At 47.7% G+C, this 22500-nt stretch overlaps 2 protein-coding genes across 3 annotated transcripts in view; one reads left to right on the top strand and one right to left on the bottom strand.

Annotated features, from left to right (window-relative positions):
- LOC135829972 (mucin-17-like) overlaps positions 1 to 5743 on the top strand; it is a 29287-nt gene extending 23544 nt beyond the window's left edge. Inside the window, exons 22-25 of one of the 2 annotated variants that reach the window (XM_065342362.1) lie at positions 598 to 721; positions 3346 to 3372; positions 4487 to 4705; positions 5299 to 5743. In XM_065342362.1, coding sequence (XP_065198434.1) covers positions 598 to 721; positions 3346 to 3372; positions 4487 to 4705; positions 5299 to 5360 — 432 coding nt within the window. In that variant the 3' untranslated portion in view covers positions 5361 to 5743. The remainder of the gene's footprint in view (positions 1 to 597; positions 722 to 3345; positions 3373 to 4486; positions 4706 to 5298) is intronic. The other variant, XM_065342361.1, reaches the window with a different exon arrangement.
- A 240-nt stretch (positions 5744 to 5983) lies between these two features.
- LOC135829961 (uncharacterized) overlaps positions 5984 to 22500 on the bottom strand; it is a 57147-nt gene continuing 40630 nt past the window's right edge. The window contains exons 24-34 of the mRNA XM_065342354.1: positions 22499 to 22500; positions 21654 to 21890; positions 20465 to 20717; positions 19201 to 19264; positions 17978 to 18213; positions 14699 to 14796; positions 13568 to 13858; positions 10958 to 11166; positions 9384 to 9486; positions 8422 to 8512; positions 5984 to 6898 (exon numbers count right to left, since the gene is read on the bottom strand). The exon at positions 22499 to 22500 is cut by the window's right edge and continues 70 nt beyond it. Coding sequence (XP_065198426.1) covers positions 6720 to 6898; positions 8422 to 8512; positions 9384 to 9486; positions 10958 to 11166; positions 13568 to 13858; positions 14699 to 14796; positions 17978 to 18213; positions 19201 to 19264; positions 20465 to 20717; positions 21654 to 21890; positions 22499 to 22500 — 1763 coding nt within the window. The 3' untranslated portion in view covers positions 5984 to 6719. The remainder of the gene's footprint in view (positions 6899 to 8421; positions 8513 to 9383; positions 9487 to 10957; positions 11167 to 13567; positions 13859 to 14698; positions 14797 to 17977; positions 18214 to 19200; positions 19265 to 20464; positions 20718 to 21653; positions 21891 to 22498) is intronic.

Genomic DNA, 22500 nt, shown 5'->3' with positions numbered 1-22500 from the left:
CGTTTTTCCAAGCACGGACAGTTCTACACAGAAACTTCACTGGGTACAGCGGCCGCCTGCCTTGTGCGACCAGCGACCGACTTTTTGTGCGCCAAGCGCCATATTGGACCTGCACACGGCGACCAAAACCAGCCAAATGTGCCATCTTGGCTGGCAGGGTTGACTGCAACAGGGTTGAATTGCGCTCTGAAGCGAGTGCATGCGGTCAACAGAAGTGACAAGTGACATTGCAGGATGCGCTGCATGCACTTGAGTGAGGCGTGCATGCTTTGCCTCAGATATGCCACGAATGTATGGGACCTGGTTCTAAAGACCACCTCGCAACGACCGCTTTCCTTCCACTGTGGGGTGGTCGCTTAAACCAGGTTTCACTGTATGCCCAATGCTGTATGTCTATGTGTGTGTGTGTGTGTGTGTGTGTGCGTGTGTGTGTGTGTGTGCGCGCGCGCGTGCGTGCGTGTGTGTATTCATATATGTGTGGATTTCTGTGTGTATGTACATGTGTGTACACGTGTGTATGTGTGTGTGTGTGCACGTGTGTGTGTGCCCGTGCGTGGGTATGCACGCATGCACGTGTACGTGTACGTTGTCATCTAGGCACGCGCCACGTTACTCATCGCTACCTACCGATGTGACGCCGGCTACCGGCTGGAAGGTCATGCAACTGCTGTGTGCATTGGTGTGACATGGAACCGGGCACTGCCACAGTGTGTATCTGAAAGTACGTATATGACCTCTACGAAAGTAGCACTAGAAAGGATTCAACTTAACCTAGAAGTCGCAGTTAGTTCTATTAACTCCTTTGATTCCACGGAGCAGTGCGACAACTTCCTACATCATCTGAATAGCTTACATCCGTCTCTAAAATACACACGCGAGCACAAGCACGGCAACAAACTCATGTTGTCATCACTTTAAAGCCGCTTTTGTCGACTGATTGTATGCGAAAGCTGAGACTCAAAGCTCTGCTTTGCGATTCTGCTTGCGTGACTCTCTTACTTTGGTCATTGTAATAAGCCCATTGCGCAATGACGTGATTTGTACCGCAAACACCCCACACATGTTGCGTTACTGCAACAGCACTAAGGATATATGCCCATGCACACTCTCTCAGTCCAACACGACCATCACACTCCGGTAGGAATTACAAACTATACTTGATGAAAACAGAAGGAGAAGTGGAGAACACAGGGAGCAGAGCAGGCATGTAAACAGCACAGGCACGCAACAGTTACCGCTGGTGTATGCGAGGTGCATGTGCGCACGCGAAGGTGTGAAATAGGAAGCGGGGTCAAATTACATGTGGATGCACCATGCCAAATATATAGGCACAGGTAGGTGACTATACAACGCACACAGTCAACTGGGCATGGTCGTGTTGAACAGTGCATTCCTGATCCCAGCGTACTCACATGCATTACTCATACCTTCCATATTTGGCAATGCGCAATGGGCTTATACTCTGCGCATCCACTTCCACTCGGTGGCGGTGAAATATTCCCAGTGTCCTTGACAGCTCTCTAACAGCTAGTGCAGTTTGGTCTGTCGCACCTGGCACTCGAAAGGCAGGGGCGTCCGAACCTGTGCGGCAGGTATGGCCAAAGACCACTAATAAATTCACGTTGAGAATTTTGGAGCAATAAAATACGGGCTACTTTGGGCCCAATCTTCCAATATGTCCCCTGGGGAGCACCCCAGGACCACCTTCATAGCCGTACCAATGTCGAATACCTTCTGACGCTCCTAAAAGCTCACACCAATCTACCAGTACTACCTATCTGTGTGTTGCTAGCTGCGAGTCTTGAGTAGTGTATACCGTATTTTTCGGAGTATAGTGCGCACCTTTGTATAACGCGCACCCCCAATCTTCATTGGGGGTGCGCACTTCAATCATCATTGAAGTACATGCATTTCATATTCGGAGCATAGTGCGCACCTGCGATTTAGGGCCTAAAATAGCACATCTAAAGTGCGCACTATACTCCGGAAAATACGGTACAGGCAGACCTCGTTTAACCGCACACATCCGTTTTCCACAAAACTTGAATATCCGGATAGGCCAGGGAACCGGATAACCGAACACCGGTTATGTCGGATGCAACGCGTATGCTGTAAATCTGTAACCAGCTATTTTCTTCCGGATGGCGAGGGAACCGGATAAAAGAGGATGGACAAGCGAGGTCTGACTGTACTGGAAGATTGGTGTGATTTGTTGGAATGGCAAGCACATACAAGTAGATGTCAGAAAGTCCACAGAGATTTACGATGTAGTGAGGCCTAACTGAAGAGGTTTGATGAAATACTTCGAGAGAAGTACAGTGCGGATTGGCTATAGGGTTGTCGGCTATAGTAATATACCTCTTATAGTGATCGTATTCTCAAATTCATTTTCGTAAACCACCCCTTTCTATACATATCGGATCGGCTATAGTAATAATCGGCTATAGTAATATATCGGCTATAATGATACGATTTCTTTGTCAAAATGATCTTATTGCATACATTTTTCATCGGCTATAGTGATGATCATAAAAAATTATACATCGTACATGGCGAGATCTGATCGCGGCAGCCAGGAAGCGCTGGTACGACCATGATATCCCTAGGAGGAAATAATTCGAAATGTTTGGCGTGGGCTGTGCTTGTTGTTCCGGGGCATCCTCGAGCGAGATCGGAGGCAGTAATGAGTACCAGCGCTGAAGCGCTACCGTGGTCTCCGCCGAGATGTTGGAGAAGGCATTCAGGTAACAGCGAAGACGATCAGGGACGCGGAGAAGCTTCTCCGTGAAATACGACATCACGATCGACCTGCTACTTGGAACGGTTTCAGCGGTGATGAGTCGAGCGATGGCGACCCAGACTGAGACTCTACTCCCACTAATCGATCCTGTAGATATTGTTATGTCGATTGAATGTGTTGAAGTGTTTCTCTTCCAAAAGAACACATTTGTTGAGCACAGGAACTCCATGAAAACTCATGTCAAAAAGTCACGAAGTTTTTGTTTCTGCACGAAGTAGCTCTGCACTGCGCGTATTGCACAGTCATATGCACAGCATGCGTCTGCACGCTGCACTGATTCGAATGGCACCATACACGCATTTGTCAGGCATACCTAAGTATGCATATCGCCTATAGTAATATATCGCCTATAGTGATATTTTCACGAAAATCAAACACCAACGCTATAGCCGATCCGTACTGTACATATAGGTGCTAGGAATCATAGACAGGGTGTTTTGTTGTGCCTGAAATGACTCACATGTTGCTGTTGTCATTGTCCTGTTGCTGTCGTCGTAAATCGTCGTCGTCGTCGTCGTTCTTGTTGTTTGTGTTTGCACCTACAGGGCCGCAGCCACCAGCTGACAACTGCAGTAAGCTAGTCTGCAGTTCACATTTCTATCATTAATTAATGAAAAAAATAAGCATAGCAGACTAGCAACGTCAAAGTTGGGGTCGTCACTGCCCCCCCCCCCCCCCGACCCTACCCAGCTTTTTCTCAAACCCTGCTGTACAAGTCAGTATTCCATCATGCCCTTTCCCTCTATGTTATGTAGAGCATCATGTGCTAAACTGTACATTCTAGACTTTGTTGTTCCTATAAGGGGTGGTGCTATGTGCTAAACAGTACATTCAAGACCTTGTTGTTCCTATACAAGGCCGTCACAGCCTGGGGCGGCCTTAGCCGCCCCACTTTTTCGGCCCTTTTTTTGGAGCACCCTGCAACCCTGCAACAATGCGCGATGATCGGAGCTCAGCGCAAGCGTGGCAAATCCTTGTCCATGATCGTGGTTTGTTGCAGAAACAAAAAAAGTCTTTCATTGCAGTTGCACTGAATGGCACCAAACGCCTGTAAATGCTTGCAATTGGCCTCAATTTTTGAATTTTTTCCCCGGGGGAGGGTGATGTTTGTCCCCGATCGTTAGCGTCTTCTTGGTTTGTTGCAGAATCAAAAAGTCTTTCATTGTAGTTAACAGCTACACTGAAATGGCACCAAATGCCTGGAAATGCTGAAATTTTTTCCCGCGGGAGGGCCCCCGCACCCCCCCCCTTCCATGGCTGCCCCACCTCCAAAGTCGGTGCGACGGGCCTGATATAGTATAAGGGGTGGTCCAAACAGCTTCAATGGTTCTGTGGTCCCGGCATCACTGACTCACTCTGTGACATCATTCGAATAACTTCTGCAGTCCTGCTGCAAGAAAAGTCACTCAGGAGCTAGTTCTAGCTATGCTGCCTCGCTCAGTGCATGCACAGGTTCAATAATGGTGCGAGTTTCAAATGGTGTGGCTCAGAGAAATGACACACATGTACATTTCCACGTGTGTGTGTGTTTGTTTGTGTGTGTGTGTGTGTGTGCATGTGCACGTGTGATATGCGTGAGAATGTGTGCGAGCATACGTGTGTATGCGTGCGTGTGTGTGTGTGTGTACTTTCTTGCTTGCACGCACGGATCATTCTTGCCGCTCCCGTCTGTTACAACTGCGGCAGACGTCGATCCTGCCGTGCGTTCCGCACGACTACGTGTAACCAACATCGAGGCTAGCCTCAGCACTGCTCGCTCTGAGAAGGCTGACCTTCAGTCTAAGCTTGCCGAGGCGAGACGACAGCTGGCCGAGTCGACCAACGTGGCTGCCGAAATGCGTGCGTTACGCAGCAGGTATTCAGTTCTTTCCGCCACGCATTCCGAGGATGTGAGCAAGCTGAGCGGTAAGCCCACTTTGCAAAACGTGTTTAAAAAAACTGTTATTTGCCATGGCGACCACCGTATGTCCACATAACTAGGTTGGGCCTTTTTCTTTTTCTTTAACAGTGTTGCAGTGCTGGTCAAAAAAACTTTGGAAACCGCGCAGCTAGTATTCAGCTGCTAAATCGAGATTTTCTCAGCTTAGAAAGAGAGTGCAGGTTAGAAGCTGGAGAAGCAATGATATGAGGGAGAGACAGAAAGACGACAGAGTAAATGATTGGCACCTCGTTTGGAGGAACTATAGGGGGTGACATGGCAGGCGCTATGTTGTCATAATAGCCAGGGGATAGGGCAATCAGTGCATGTGTGTGTGTGTGTGTGTGTGTGTGTGTGTGTGTGTGCGTGCGCACGTGTGTGCATGTATGCATGTGTGTGTGTGTGTGCATGCGTGTGTGTGTTGTTTTGAGTGTCAATCAGAAAGGATTGCACGGGGTTCTAAACACTGCATTGGGACAACTAGCGTCCACTGTTGGACTCTTGTCTACCGCGTCTTGTGTGATGTCTGTCTGTGTGTTGTGTGATGCCTGTCTGTGTGTTTATGTGTTGTTCTCTACAGCCTGCCGCCAGAAAGAACTCATTATCAAGTCTGCCTTCTCCCAGGAATGCTTTGCCAGATAGACATATGTCAGGAATGCTGTGTGTGTGTGTGTGTGTGTGTGTGTGTGTGTGTGTGTGTGTGCATGTGTGAACTTGTGTGCATTATAGTGGTGTGTGTGTGTGTTTGTGTGTGTGTGTGTGTTTCTGGGCGCACACGCACATATGCATGTGTCCGCGTGTCCGTGTCTGTGTGTGTATACATGCATGCATGTGTGTGCGCCTGTGTGTGTGTGTGTGTGTGTGTGTGTGTGTGTGTGTTTGTGTGTGTGTCTGTGTCTTCATGCAATCATGTGTTATTGAAAATTGAATCGTTGTGTACACTAAGAGAGCGTACCCTTCTTTTACCGTTGCTTTTGATTGTTGCGAGGCGTTCGCCACTCCTAATCCAGAACTGGAGAACTTTACCAGTGTCATTGATCATTGTGAGGGGTTCACCGCTCCTAATCCAGAACTGGAGGACTTTACCAGTGTCATTGATCGTTGTGAGGAGTTCACCGCTCCTAATCTAGAACTGGAGGAGCATGACATTGGGCAGCCTCTCCACTTTGCTACTCGGTCTGCATCAACTCCAAGGTGGGGGTCTTTTTTTCTTTTACTAACTACGGATATCCGATATCCGCCGTTACACAGCCTCATCTACGGTGTTTTCGGGAGTAAACGCTGCTGTGCTTTAAACACACGAGTAATCCAAAAAGAGCCGGTGTGGCCTATACGTACTAGAGCTCAGGTAAGATGAAATTCTGTCATAGACAGGCCTGGCTTTCGGCAGACGGTGAGGTGGCGAACAATTAGCGCAGCAAATATGATCAAAGAAAAGCAATGGGCTGGTGACCCTATTCAAGCAACGACTGGTTCGCAGAGTTGTTTTCAGATCAAGTCATTGTTGTTCAAGAGAATAAACATTTGGAAAAAGGAATCGGCAGTAAAGGACCTGGAGCGAACGGACGAAAGCAGAGCTGGCGTAGCGAGAGTTGACTAAATTACACTCAAGCAATATTCCATATTCCATTATTAGATATTAGACTGCCAGAGATAGGAGGAGTTACACTCAAAATTAATAATATTCAAATGCGTTGTTGATCCCGAGCTGCAGCCTGAGAGTGCTCAATGTCAGAGACAGAGCTTAGACTCAGAGGAGGACGTTCAGGTTGGTTGTAACTCTGAGTTTCATGCCGCTAGGCAATCATCAGACAACTGATACTCGGGTCTACCCAGCAGGATGCTTATAAACACATAGGGCCACAAGTACAAACAATTTTAGCGCTAAATCTGGTGTAAGTATTCCATAATCCCATGTTAGATATTAGACTGCCAGAGATAGGAGTATTGCATCAGCAGTTTGTTGTTCTTGTTCTAGTAGCCTTTTCTCTCCATTGGAACTCAGCCACTGTACGGCAGTTGGCTGGCTTGGCCAGATGATGATCCTGAGCCGCTGGACAAGTCGACAGCGCCAGATGCATCGCTACCTCCTTGATCAGCGGACTGATAGGGTTCCAAAGTGCAATCACCGATATCTGTTGGCGGCCACAGGACACTGTGCGCGACAGAGGTGCTATTCTCTGCGAGGAAACCAGAGACAGGAAACGAGTGCATCGATCGGTTGGGTGTGTAAAACAACTGTCACTCCAGTTCCCCTGTCCTGATCAATGATCAGGTTACCAGTGTCTGGATTCAAACCTGCTGATCAATGATCAGGTTACCAGCGTCTGGATTCAAACCTGCGTATTATTAGAAATCGGTCACCTCAAACTATGGGGAGAGATCTCGGTTGGAGAGAATCCTATGGGGAAGAAGACCCTAGGGGGAAGAACACCCTATGGGGAGAGAGAACACCCCTATGGGGAAGAAGACCCTATGGGGAGAGAGAGCCCTATGGGGAAGAAGAGGAGAAGAGGATGGGGAAGAAGAGGATGGGGAAGAAGACCCTATGGAGAGATATAGTTGGTTGATTGATTTTATTTTACTTCGCCAGAATGAACAGGCATTTCTAACTTCTTGCCTGCTGGACAAGGGGTCCAAGCTCTCACAAGAAGACGAAGAAGTAGGAGGAGAGACCTTATGGGGAGAGACCCCAATGGGGAGAGACCCCAATGGGGAGAGACCCTATGGGGAGAGACCCTATGGGGAGAGACCCTATGGGGAGAGATACCCCTATATAGGAGGAGAGACCCTATGGGGAGAGACCCTATGGGGAGAGATACCCCTATATACATGTAGGAGGAGAGACCCTATGGGGAGAGAGACCCCTATGGAGAGAGATACCCTATGGGGAGACCTATGGGGAGAGAGACCCTATGGGGAGAGAGACCCTATGGGGAGATACCCCATATAGGAGGAGAGACCCCTATGGGAAGAGACCTGGGGAAGAGACCCTTTGGGAGAGACCCCACTATGGAGAAAGACCGCGGTATGGGGAGAGATTCTGAGGAAGAGATCATTATGCTGAAAGATCCCCATGGGGAGAGACCCTGTGGGGAGAGACCCATATGCCTAGACACCCCTATGAGAAGACCCCCCCCCCCCCCCTAGGGGAGAAATCCCTATGCTGAAAGATCCAATAAGTGTCATGTGTGGGCAGGTAGCGCAAGTGCTCCGTATGTTGCGCCATATTTACGTACACAAGGTGAACACCTCTAACAGCACTGTCACGACTGTTTGCAAGTACACATAGCACCAATGAAAGGTGTCATCGACACAGTCCTGTTCTCACAACATACTGCCATGGCAACTGTCACATGATTGCCTAGGCAGCCATGACAGATAGGAGAGCAAAGCCCAATATCCTTCAGTCGATTTTAACAGAAAAACTCGGGCTACCTGAAGAACGCCATACTGTAAAAGCAGAAATTTTCGGTGCTGTTTTAACTCGGTGCCGGAAAATTTACCAAAAAATGAAACACACCGAAAATTTCGGTACAGTACTAGTGCGCTTACCTGGGAAACGGGTTTACCGAAAATTTCCCTCCACCAAACCGCCGATTTCGGAGAATACCGAAAATATTACACCACCGAAAATTTCTGCTATGACAGCACCTGAAGAACACCATACGGGGAGCAATCTTACTGTACTCATTGAACTTACCAGTGGCCAGGATGAAGGTGGGTTGTAACTGAAGTACACAGGACACTTGGACGATGGGTTCGATTGTCACGCAGCTATCCAATAGTATTCTCTGTAAGGCAGGCAAGAGCGTAAAAGAAAGAGGAATTTGTTATTGTTCACTACTCGATTTCGGTGTGGTTGACTTCAGTGGCCACTGTGACTTTTGATGAGGAGGGTGTGTGCGTGTGTGTGTGAGTGTGTGTGTGCGCGCGCGCGTGTGTGTGTGTGTGTGTGTGTGTGTGCGTGCGCGTGTGCGTGTGTGCACATGCGTGCATTTGTGCATAAAATCAATCATGGGCAGAGCCTAGATTATTTTAAAAGCGAAGAGTGCGTACTCCCTGGGATACAGGCAAGTCCAGAACACCTCCGTCGTGTCTCGCAACTCGTTCACCGAGCATCATAGGCGGCCTTCGCCGCACACAGAACCACATTGCACACTGTGTAGGCACTGGCAGCCAGAATGCATGTGTAGAGCTGATGACATCATAATGACATCATAATGACGTCATGATGTGACATACATAGAAGTTTGAGCGCATGGCGGACACAAGGCAGTTGTGGACCCATACTTTCGGTCACATAAAAACAATCATAGAATGCCATATACCTGTGCCTTGGGTCGCATAAGACAGTCGTTGATTGTTACCCAAACGTGCTCTCGATCACAGAAGACACCTACTGTAAAAGCCATTATTCTATCGAGGCGCATATATAACGATTTCCTAAAATCAACTGGTTTACGTGTACGAAAGGTAACAATTCTCACTCATTCTCAACGCTCAATACGACAGTATATGTATAGATTTCAGTCTAACGATCTGTATTTTAACGACAGGCTTCCCCTCGTTAATTCGTTAGAATTAGCACTTCGTTACATATAATTATGGCTTTTACAGTATTATAATCTATGCGGAGCATGCTACAAGACATGGTGTGCCTACCCGATGTAGAGTGTGATTTCCTCTGTACTGGTAGCCAGACGGTAATGGGACAAGCACATCCACACTGCGCAGACCACTCATCCCCAGATTACCAAGGAGGAGCCTGCGAGAAGAAGAAGGAGAGAGTCATTCACAACGCGTCCACGCACGCCCGCACGCCCACCCCCACTCCCACACACACACACCCACACACATGTGCACACATGCTCACACACACACACACACACACACACACACACACACACACACACACACACACACACACACACACACACACACACACACACACACACACACACACACACACACACACACACACACACACACACACACACACACACACACACACACACACACACACACACACACACACACACACACACACACACACACACACACACACACACACACACACACACACACACACACACACACACACACACACACACACACACACACACACACACACACACACACACACACACACACACACACACACACACACACACACACACACACACACACACACACACACACACACACACACACACACACACACACACACACACACACACACACACACACACACACACACACACACACACACACACACACACACACACACACACACACACACACACACACACACACACACACACACACACACACACACACACACACACACACACACACACACACACACACACACACACACACACACACACACACACACACACACACACACACACACACACACACACGCAGAGCATCCGATCGATGAAAATGAGGGGAGACCCTGGGAATAACGAGTGGGCGTGAACCACAAAACCGTGTTCTGAACAAGAACAACACTAGAACAACAGCTGGTCGTGCTTGTGATACAGGAGGACATAGCGGATTTGAACTTAGTTGAGTCAAGAGCACGTGTTGCCTACTTACATAATTATCATGTGCTAAGAGTGATAGTCAAAGCTACAAGATGCCATATGCATTGGAGCCTCACACCTGCTGGATCCCTACACATATCTTAACACACACACACACACACACACACACACACACACACACACACACACACACACACACACACACACACACACACACACACACACACACGCGCGTGCAGCGAGAGACTGAAACTGGACAGCAGTGCCTCACACCATCTATTTGCCTTTGGAAAGTCAAGATAATACAATGAAGCGTTCATGGATTCATTGTTCTTGTTACCTGATGATTGCCAAGTGCCGAAACGTTGTAAAAAAACAGAACTGGTTCCGATGTGCAGCGCTACGGGAATGGGTGTGTCTACCCGAATTCCTTTCAGAGTTGAAACTGCAGGAAGCCTCAGCCCTTCTGTATACAGTGAAACCAGTCTAAGACGACCGCTCAAGGGACCTTCAAAACGTGGTTGCCGTTACCAGATGGTCTCCTTATCCAGGATCATTTGACTAGAAATAGCATACCTTGAACCTGGTTTCAGTGGTCTCCTTGGACAGGTGGTCACCTTATCCGAGTGGTTGCCATGACAGGTTCTACTGTACAATGATACCTACTGGGGTTATCTCTACACATACCTCACACAGACGTGCAGAGAGAGACTGAAGCTTGACGTCGGCCTTGCCCGTACGTAGCTGCTGAACAACGCGTCATACTCGCCTCCGCTGTACTCGTACTGCTGCCGGTTACTCTCGTAGTGCGCCTCGTCGTCGCTGGCACGAACTTCAGCGTTCAGGCTCACCACTGTGACGAGAGGGTGGACCGGTGCATCCAGCTGTGTACGTTGCTGTACGGAATAGCAGTAAAGCAGAATGCAGAAAAACACATGCTCATGCCCGCAGACCAACCAACAGACGGCAACTTGTGGCATTTGGCTCTACCCGCGCGGTGTCAAGGTGTTGTGCTTTTACTTATAGTCGTTCAACCAAACAGGCAATGGTGCCTTCTCACTAGGAGACGACTTAGAAGAGGAGAGGGCAGAAAGAGAATGGGGAAGGGAGAAAAAACAGGCGCGGAAGCAGGGCCGTAGCAGGCGGTCCGGCAGGTCCGGCAGCTGCCGGACCAATATTCGGCCAAAAAAAAAAAAAAAAAAAAAAAAAAAAAAAAAAAAAAAAAGGGGAGCTCACCCATGTGAGCAGCTCAGGATGTCCATCCATGATGATGATGATGTGTGCAGTAAGTAGTACAGTCAGACCTCGTTTATCCGGTCCTCATTTATCCGGATCCCTCGCCATCCGGAAGAAAATCGCTGGTTACCGATGTGCAGCATATGTTATGCATACAACATAACCGGACCTCGCGATCCGCATACCGGTGCATGATTTTGTGTACAAACTGGTTAAAATGTGTACAAAATGCTTCGTCGTATCCGGTTGCATGTGGCTGGCTAGCGCCTGCAGAAGCTAGTATCAATGAGTTGTACAAGCAAATGAGGTCCTTGACCTGCTGGGTGTGTGCGGACAGCACCAGTTGCATGCACTTGTCATTTTTCTCGCTTGTTTTACATACTGGGCACGCTAGTTGTACTGCATAGGACCCGTCTACATGTATGTATGATGTCACTGCTTTTGACATGCCACATGCATATACAGTACAGTGTGTATCGGTTATAGTGTGGTCGTATACAAGAATATACTGCTTACAAGAATGAACACTCATTTTTTCATAATCATAACACATATTTTATGTGTATATTTATTCTTACAAGCAGTATTATCGCATAGTAGAATATATCGGCCCTAAGAATGGATTTTGTGTAGCAAAATATGCCAGATTAGTGCAAAGTATATCGCCTGTAGTAATAACATCTGTTCTCTGTGCATGCTCAATACAATAATATTCAACACAAAAAGAGAGTTATGTCCATGGGAACATTGGAGAATCACTTTTTCTGTCCAGTCGGACTCTTTCTTCCGACTTCTCTCGTATCCGCTGCTCCACAGTCGCCGAGCACGACCGCGAGTCTGATTGATCCGTGTGTATCATGTGTACGTGTCCACATGGCACATGCCAAACGTGCGCGCATATGATATGTCACACGTGATTTATCGTGTGTAAGAAATATCGGCAATAAGAATCAAATGTCGTTTTTCAAACACCCACGCTATAACCGATACCTACTGTATGTGTGTCCAGTTATCCGGTTACCTCGCCTATCCGGATGTTTTTGTGGAAAACAGATGTGTGCGGTTAAGCGAGGTCTGACTGTATAGAGGTATTACATAGTAGTGCCGGCAAGAGTTATGGACTCTTGGTGCCGGTAGTAGACCTACCTTGCACATGTCATCAGGAATATGACCCTGCTGAAGGTCATGAGGACAGTCATGCCCGTGAAGGTTCCTACTCTGTACTTCCGGAAACGTGTTCGGATTCTTTTCTTCCTCCAATTCTTTCTAGATAGGGTTTGTACCAAAGATAGTCCATTGCAACACACTTTCTCCTCCTCCAAAGGTACATATTGGTTCATTTATCACATGCATTTAGATACTGTTGCTATACCTTCACAGGCTTCAACAAGTTCTGTTTGGACGGACACAACATTCTGATGCCCTTTTCCTGACTCATGCAGAACGTCCTTCTTCCTTTTCTCGCCCTATGTCACTCTACATGGTCACGATTACATGCATGTACATGTACATTGTACAATGTATGTACATGTTTTTTGTTTTGTTTTGGCGGGGTAACGGCCTCTTTTACGGGCAAGATAAAGTCATGTACATGTACCGGCATATGTATGAGTATGGGGGGGGGGGGGGGGGGAGCATCAAAGTCGGATCTTGCCGGACCAACCTAAATGGGGCTGCTACGGGCCTGGGAAGGGATATAGAAAGGAGGGGAAAAAGTACTACAGTATGTTTGCAAGTATACTGTTGATCAGTGAAACCCGTTCTCGCGAGAGTCCAGTACGCGGCGGCCACTGTGCAGCTCTAGACCTGCTGCAAACACTGTCACGTTGTACTGGTGCAGGGCGCAAAGCCGAGATGATAAACACAAATTATTATTATTATCATGATACGCTTGTTCGCATTGAGATCACCAAGCAAGCTTGGCTAGTCTTCGCATAAGCCAAATGAACAAAAGAAAGGAGGTACGAGCAAGGCCAATGATGTGAACACATACATACATGTAGACTATAAGAAGGTACACTTGGGTAAGGCCTTAGCTTCCCTTTTCTGCCGGATCCTTACCTGTATTCTGTGCGAGCACATGTTTAACGCCGGGCCACCTTCTCTGGACTGCGCATATACCTCCACCTTGCCTTGCGACACCACTGAGGAATTTGCGTCAAACCAGACGACAGCGCTCAGGGTGATGCTGCAATGTGCTGCCAATCTCACAGCCGCAGCTGGCTGACCCGGTCGCAATGCACCATGAGAGCGTTCCGGATCCACGGCCGCGGCGGAACACGAGGCGGGCCGCCGCGCCACGACCTCCGGCTCGGAGACATTAACACCAGTGTGGTTGAGCGTTAGCTCAATCTGCATACACACATACACAGTGTTGGGCACAGATGGGATTACATCATAATCACATCATCATTGCTCACACTGGTATGCTTGAGTGTCAGCTCAATCTGCATAGCATGCACAGTGAGTGGGGCCACTGGGCCTGGGGCAGAGATGGGATTACATCATGATTACATCATAATTACATCACCATTATTGCCCACTCACCCACTCACCCCCACCGTTAGGCGCTGCATCTGCCGCTAGGGTTTATCGGGTGTTAGCGGCCGTCGTGAGTTCCCTTCGGGAACGGATACGATAATTTATATTAATATTATACTTACTTACTTTATAGCATCATGTTCACACGAGTGAAGTAGAGTGTCAGCTTACTATGTATGGCATGCCTTGTGGTGACTGTGGTCAGTCTAGTGAGCACTAGCAGACTAGCAGTGTGGGCACAGGTGGGATTACGTCATCATTACATCGTCACTATACTGTGATTACATCGTCATTGTTCACACCAGTGTAGTAAACAGTGTCAGCTCAAATGTGCACACTGCATAGCATGCATTGCAGAGTGGCGGGCATAGATCGGATTACATCATAGTTACAATCGTCATCATTCATACGAATGGGATGTTCCAGATTATTCATTTGGATCATCCGGTATTTCTTGTGATACAAATAATAGGCGTAGAGACAGTAACTTGAATAAAGCTATGACCAACACATGACTATATATACACATGTAAGCGAGGTTGGTCTAGTGTTTCCAAACACGTTTTCTTGGGACGTTCATCAGTTGGAATAGATCACAGTCGAGAATCACAGCAATTATCGGCAGGAGTTTATCTGAGGAGAGCAACTTACCCTGACTTCCTGTGCGTCAGGATTCATTATGGTGATAAGCAGAATGCCACGTTCGCTATGGAACAGAGCATTGGGAGCGTTGCAGCGAGCAGCAACATCTAAACAAGATAATTAGTTCATATTCATACACCACAAGTGCACGTGGACACACATACACACGCGCATGTACACACACACACACACACACTTGAGAGGGACGAAAAGCGTTTCTTCTGTAAGGCCACACCAAGTTATTTCATTGTTTCTCGTCACCTGAAAATCTCAAAAGGAACGCGGGCGGGCGGAAAAAAAACAAAATAGGGTTTGAAAAACAAAAACTGCTATTTACACTACAAAGGCCCAATTTATGACCTAAAATCAGACTATACACCACGCGTGACAGTCAATTGCAACATACAGCCAGAAAACCAGGCTCCTGCACCGGCCTCTGGTGAGGAAGTCCAGTGTTGCATGTTATTTAAATAGGAAAGAAAGCAAACCAAAGGTCGTGTGGTGGTGTGGTACTTGAACTACCGGTATGCGTACATACACGGTGCAAAAGTCGTCCTTCGGTTCGTGCACTAGCACTGCACTCCAGATTTGACGCCGCGCGTACTTTTACAACGCCTTTTTATGCGTGTTTACCGGGACGCGAGATTTTTTTTTGGTCCAATCCTCAAGAAAGGTACGCGCGCGGTGACGAGAAACAATGAAAAAACTTGGTGTGGCCTAACTCTGCGTTTCACGGTTTTAACTAGTGTTGAAACGAGCGTATCTATAACAAACGAGCGATCAGTTCCACTAACGAGCAAGCTATCGAGCGAGCTAACGAGTTTCATTGATGTGGCAAATATGATTTTTTGAATAAAAAAATTCCTTAGTCCGATTTTTTCAGCTGGTTCAAATTATCACCGCCGGCATTTGGGGTTGCTGCTGCTTCACTTCGGACTGCTGTTTGGTGTCGAGATGTCTTTTCAGCGCCGTCTTCGAGTAGCCTTTGTAAGAATAGACCGTTTTGCAAAGATTGCAAGTAGCCCTGGTCTTCGCTGCATTGCGGGAGAAAACTTCCAAACGACTGAGCGAAACTTTCACTCGAATGGAGAGGTGACCGAAGAATATCCTGCGTCAGGTCAGCAGATGCGGAACAAGACATCACTAGAGCCCACCAAAGCTGCAACGACAACTGAAACAACTCAAGTTCCGTGCAGGCATACAGTCACTGTAACTGCGAGTGATTTTCACTTTGCGCGGGACTGGACTCTCGATCGACCAGGGAGTCGTGAAATATTTTACGACTCTCCGGTCGACATGTACTGCCATGTGTACGGAGTACGGTGTACGGTGTTCGTTAGTGCAAACGAGCTGGCTGCACAAACGAGCCGAGTTTCTGGCGAGCGAGCTAACGAGTATCCGGTGAGATCGTTTCAACACTAGTTTTAACCGATCATCAGACAGCAACTTGACTACAATTTTCAGAAGATAAGATTGATATAGGCTGCAAGCCTACGTGTGCGCACACCCACCCACCCACCCACCCACACACACACACACACACACATGTCCAGATAACCACCAGTCAGGGTACTTGGCGGAACATAAAGCACATCTACAGTCCATTCAGAAAAAAAAGATATCCTAGCTTTTGGCCATTAACGGGTCAAATTTTGAGTTTTCGTCACAATTTTTTTGGCAATCCCCATGGAATGCTCTTCCAATTGTGTTTTTGAAGTCTATTTCTCCAAAAAGCAAGCCATAACAACAATAGGATTTCGGCCAGGTTTTGCCCCCAAAGCACTGAATTGGGTAAAAACCATGAAAATCCAGGCTGTTCACTCCACTTGCATAACAGTACATTTGTGGTTCGAACCCCAGTTGAGGTGCCTTTTTTGGACCCTTTTTCAAGTTTCGAATTGCGCGGCACTGCACAGTGTACCACAAAATCGCCAAACACGGGAGCTCTCCAGAGCCAGCGCTCATCTTTTTCTGAATGGACTGTAAGTCAGATAAAGTAAAATAGTCCCTATAAGCTCCTAGTCAGCAACCGGGCATAGGAAAGAAGCTCGCAAACTTCATGTTTTTCAGCCTCAACAAAAAACTCCCAGTATTCGTATACTTCTTGTGAAACAACGTTAAGCATCGAAGAAGACAATGCGTTGAAACTACAGACACCAACCGTCTTGTACCTTCTTGCTATTATTCACTTAAATGTGGGGCTTTGAATAAAGCAAGTCGACACAGACACCAACATTTTCTCTTTTCGTTCGTCCCTCTTGATATTTGTACTTTGCACTGTTGAGGCAACGAACTGAAATAATAAAAACCAAACCAAACCAAACCAACACTAATAGGCGATTCAGACTACGGCCAACTGTGACCACGTTTCTACTATACAGACGTGTTTGGTCAGCGATTGCGAAGAATCATTTGAAACACGACTGCATCACCATGGAAACTCAAGTTCAGAACTGATCATGGCCGTAGTCTGACTCGTCTGTAACATAACCATCCTACTGGTTGTTTGTAGCTGTGAATGCGATGGAAATGCACAGGAGTTGAAAGCGGAGAGTAGACCAGAATGCTGTGAATGGTACGAGTATGCGAGCTCTACTTGAGGACGGGCGTATTCACAACACCGTTCGGGCCAATCGCGTGAAATCATCCTATTGTAGTAGACATGGTGAAATCCGTTGAGAAGTCAAGCGGCCATGGGCCATGGGGCATGGCCCATGGGGCGTTGCTGGCCGCTTGCAGTCGTGAGCACTGCCGGTCTATTTTACAGTACGCACGTATTTGTTTTGTATTAATTAATAAATTTTATGGATTCGCCACAGGCGTTGGCCTGAATCGAGGGAGTCTCTGTCAACAGCTTGTGAAGAAGAAGAAGCCGAGGAGAAAGTAAAAAGAAAGGGATAGAAAGACGCAGAGTGGTAGCAATTAGCACAGTGTTCTATGTCAGCGCTACTAGGTGAACTGCAGTGCGTGTACGCGGCGCTAAGCTTGCCCAGGTCATGGGTCCATTGCGCATTGCCAAATATGGAATGTATGCGTAATGCATGTGAGTACGCTGGGATCAGCAATGCACTGTTCAACACCTCCAGACGACCATGCCCAGGTGCAGGTGGCTGTGTGGGGTGTTATGTGAGTACGCTGGGATCAGCAATGCACTGTTCAACACCCCCAGACGACCATGCCCAGGTGCAGGTGGCTGTGTGGGGTGTTATGTGAGTACAAATTACATCATTGCGCAATGGGCGTATTTCACCGGGTGTCAACGTCCACTACGGTGTATGCGGCGCTAACCTTTCATTTCCGACTGCCACGTCCTAAACAGAGGTTTGGCGCACACAAAGCCGTCGGTTGTGCACGGCACGAAAGCTATGCTCTGGCCGGCGACAACATGCGGGACTTCAATCGGAACACTCAGCGCCGAGGCCGTCTGTGCTGCTGCTGGTGGCGGTGACGTGGGGTGACTGTTCTCACGTACATCTGCAAGAGGATGCTGCGGGCGGACTTCAAGCCGCCGACGTGTAGATACGCTGGGAAAGAAAAGTTCAATGCACAGGAAACCTCTGTTAATTTAGAACAACACTAACACTGTGACGCTGAACCAGGATACTGAGCCGATAATAACTGTAGAAAATTGTAAAAAGATCTGGCTGCTTTCTATCTTGTTACAGTGGTGGACAGTTGCTTCATGGCTCATGCCAAGAGTACATAACCTCCCAGAGTGTGCAACGCCTGATCCAGCTCTGCATAGGGTCATGGTCGAGCATAGTCGGATCTTCTGATGTCATGCGTGTGCGCCGCACCAGCGCAAGGCCGGTCTCGAGGCAGGGCACCGTTATTTTTGATGCGAGAGTCCCCGTGACTCCCCGGGTTCCCCTCAGGCTCAGACGTGTACGGTATGATGACACAAAGATCCGACTACGCTCGACCAAGACCCTATGCAGAGCTGGATCAGGCGTTGCACACTCTGGGAGATTATGTACTCTTGCTCATACCCTTGTGTTCTTCTATAAAAAAATTCCCAGTTTGTGTGAGACACGGCTAGAGGTAGAGTTTTCCACATCCGTAGGAACGCCACCACCCTTCAAGGATCAAGGCGCAGATGCAGCTCCTAAAGCGGTGGGAGGTGAGTAGATCAGCTCACCAGCAAAGTACTTGTCAAAGACCGGAAATGCCATTCACTGCATCCATGTTTTCCTCGTGGCAGGCCATTCTTCTATAGATGTAAGTCAAACGAGTCTGACCCCACCGTAATCCCAGCACTATTCTCATTTTTCCCCTTTTGTGTCCGTGCTTTTCTTTTCTTTTTTTCTCTTCTTCCGTGGTTGGTCTCACCCTCTCCTCAATTCAATTGGCTGTCTTCACATGCTACGAGGTGCAGAAATAAATAAATAAATAAATAAATATACACCGTGCAAGATCACTGTGATACATGCTCATGCTGCTGTTAGCTTGTGAACAGCATAGCCTTGTAGGACAACACGACACGGTGTGCATGGGAGCGTAGAACAACTCACTTCTTAGAAAGGAAAACACTAGTTGAGCAGGAACTCTTGCCACTTCGGTATGTACGTCTCGAGCCTGTCAAGAATGGGAAAGGAGGAAAAGGCGAGTGAGAGATGACAAGTGAGGGGAGAGAGTGTTTAGGCGAGAATTAGTGACGTTTCAGCCTACTCAGTCAGAGCTGCTATGGTTCGATTCATCAGAGCTCAATTCACCAGAACAGAGAGGACAATCAATGTCACAGAGTTTTTTGTTTGCAGAGGAAGCATGTGTACCTGCACTAAAGTTCAAACGTATTGTACTGGTGATGCCAAACTGCTGCCAGTGTTTGGCAGAAGTGCAATGCAGGGGAACTCTAGGATGTAACCTTACCGGGCAGCTTAACCATACCCTGCAAGTCTTACAGGGTATAGTGTAGCATGCAATTTTAGGTATAGTAAAATTTCGGTGTCACGGACCTGCCAGGTTTCAGGTGTAATTTAGAATTAGGTGACCAGCCTACCTTCACATACAGTGCATACTCTAGTGCTTTTTAGGTGTATTTAAATTTCGGTGTCAGGGACCTGCCAGGTTTCAGGTGTAATTTAGAATTAGGTGACCAGCCTACCTTCACATACAGTGCATACTCTAGTGCTTTTTAGGTGTATTTAAATTTCGGTGTCAGGGACCTGCCAGGTTTCAGGTGTAATTTAGAATTAGGTGACCAGCCTACCTTCACATACAGTGCATACTCTAGTGCTTTTTATGTGTATTTAAATTTCGGTGTCAGGGACCTGCCAGGTTTCAGGTGTAATTTAGAATTAGGTGACCAGCCTACCTTCACATACAGTGCATACTCTAGTGCTTTTTAGGTGTATTTAAATTTCGGTGTCAGGGACCTGCCAGGTTTCAGGTGTAATTTAGAATTAGGTGACCAGCCTACCTTCACATACAGTGCATACTCTAGTGCTTTTTAGGTGTATTTAAATTTCGGTGTCAGGGACCTGCCAGGTTTCAGGTGTAATTTAGAATTAGGTGACCAGCATTCCCTTCACATACATTGCATACTCTAGTGCCTTTTAGGTGTAATTTAAATTTAGGTGCCTGAATTTTCTACCGAAATTACCCAAATTAAAATTACACCGAAAATAACTGCGTGTTCGTATGTTCGTATGTCCGTATGCTCTAAGTGAGTTCCATTGTAGAGCAAAGACATGTCAAATTTCGTGATCCACAGCTGGTTTACGTCGAAGTCAAACATTAAAAATGCATAAGACCTCCCGCATACTACTGGCATACCTGGTAACGAGTGTGGTTCGGCAATCGTTGCTGATCCACTCTGGGACAATGGCGGCGGTGCTCGCTTTGACACTCCTCTGCGCGGACACGCGTTGGTCATCCTGCGGAACAGCGGCTCCGTTACGCGAGCAACCTTGACATGCAAGTCCACAACCTCGTGGGGCAGGGTAGCCGAGAGATTCCACTCGGCGTTTCGGTGACCACTCGGAGATTCAACCAGCCTTGCATCCCGAATGCCGTTGTCCAAATCAAACTGGATGGCAAAGGGGCAGAGAGCAAGGCTGAATACAACGCACCAAGTACGGCGACAACATTGTCTGCACACTCCTACCTCAGCAGCATACACTGAAACCTGTGACTAACGACCACCCCTTGGGGGCGGAGAAAGCGGTCTTTAGTGGCAGGTGGTCCTCAGTTAGAGGTTTGCACTGCACAACCATTATAATCATGAATGCGAGACCGTCCGTGCCTGGCAAAGTGGTCTGTAGTACCAGGCTGGTCGCTAATCACGGTGGTCTTTAGTACCAGGCTGGTCTCCAGTCACGGCGGTCTTTAGTTACAGGTTTCTACTGTATTCATCAACTTACAACAGAATGCCCCTGTCAAATAACCAGCAGTACACAGAATCCGAACACCCTCAGCGGTACTCTACGTGGAATAGGGCTTGAAAGTGATGACGTCAGAAGTCAAAATCTAACGACAAATAACGACCTTTGGATCCACTTGGGTCCAGTTTTTGCATGAGTCCATACACGTTTGGGTGGTTTTCCTTGGCAGCATAGTGCTAGTGACACATCCACCGGTAGTGATTGGACTAGGCCCTCCCGGTCATGGACCCACACCTACCGGTGGATATGTCACTACACTGCGAAGGAAAACCACCCAAACGTGTATGGACCCCATACAAAAACTGGGACCCAAGCGGATCCAAAGGTCGTTATTTGTTGTTAGGTTTTGACTTCTGCAGCACGACGTACAACAACGTGGAGGATCAGATTCGATGTGCTGGATTGTGCACATTCTCATCCTGGATTGGCATGTTTTGTGTACAGCAGTGCACTCGTCGGTTCAACATCGTATTTCATTGTATACGCCGAAGTCGCGTCACAGGTAGAAAATCGACAGGGGCGGGAATTAGAGAGGGGGGGGGGGGGGGGTCAACAGTACTTTACGGTACTTCAAAACCTACCAGTGAATCTTTCCACGGCGTTGCGCAGCACCGGACACGGATAGACACACGTGCCGCGAGCACAGCATTATCGCTCGCCGACATCCTGGCTCTCGACAAGACGACAGTGGCACTGGGGCACATGCTACAGCTTGCTGTGAAGCGAGCATGCCACACGTGATCACGACTGCCGGCCACGATTGTCAGCTGGTCGGATGACTGGGTGAGGAGTGAAGTCCAGCCGTCATCATGAACAACCTGCACTCGGCGACGTGTGTGTGCGTGTGCGTGTGTGTGTTGGTGTGTGTTGGTGTGTGTGTTGGTGTGTGTGTGTGTGTGCGTGTGTGTGTGTGCGTGTGTGTGTGTGTGTGTGTGTGTGTGTGTGTGTGTGTGTGTGTGTGTGTGTGTGTGTGTGTGTGTGTGTGGAGGTAACAGAGTTGCCTAGTACCACAACTTCAGACTGTAAATTATCTAGCCACAGTGGCTAACAGTAACCGTACTCGCACGATTAGTGCCTCAGGGGCACTATTGGTTTTCAATGTCCATCTCAGATGGGGAACTATTCAAGAGAGGGCACTATTCAAGAGAGGGCACTATTCAAGAGAGGGCACTATTCAAGAGAGGGCACTATTCAAGAGAGGGCACTATTCAAGAGACGGTACTATTCAAGAGAGGGCTCTAATCGCGCGAGTACGGTACTCGCAACTCCGATCCATGCAAACTTTTACTTAAAAATTGTGTACTCTAATTATTGCGCAACATATTACACAATCATCACTATACATAAGAAAAAGAAGAAGGAGTGTGCACAACGAATCATAGGCAAACGTATTCTATTGAAAGGTTAATACTACTTCACTTCTTACCA

The sequence above is a fragment of the Sycon ciliatum genome, chromosome 13, assembly GCF_964019385.1.
Source record: "Sycon ciliatum chromosome 13, ocSycCili1.1, whole genome shotgun sequence".
Classification (NCBI taxonomy): domain Eukaryota; kingdom Metazoa; phylum Porifera; class Calcarea; order Leucosolenida; family Sycettidae; genus Sycon; species Sycon ciliatum.
Note: the sequence above shows the minus strand (reverse complement) of the source record. Positions and strands in the feature narration are given on the sequence as shown.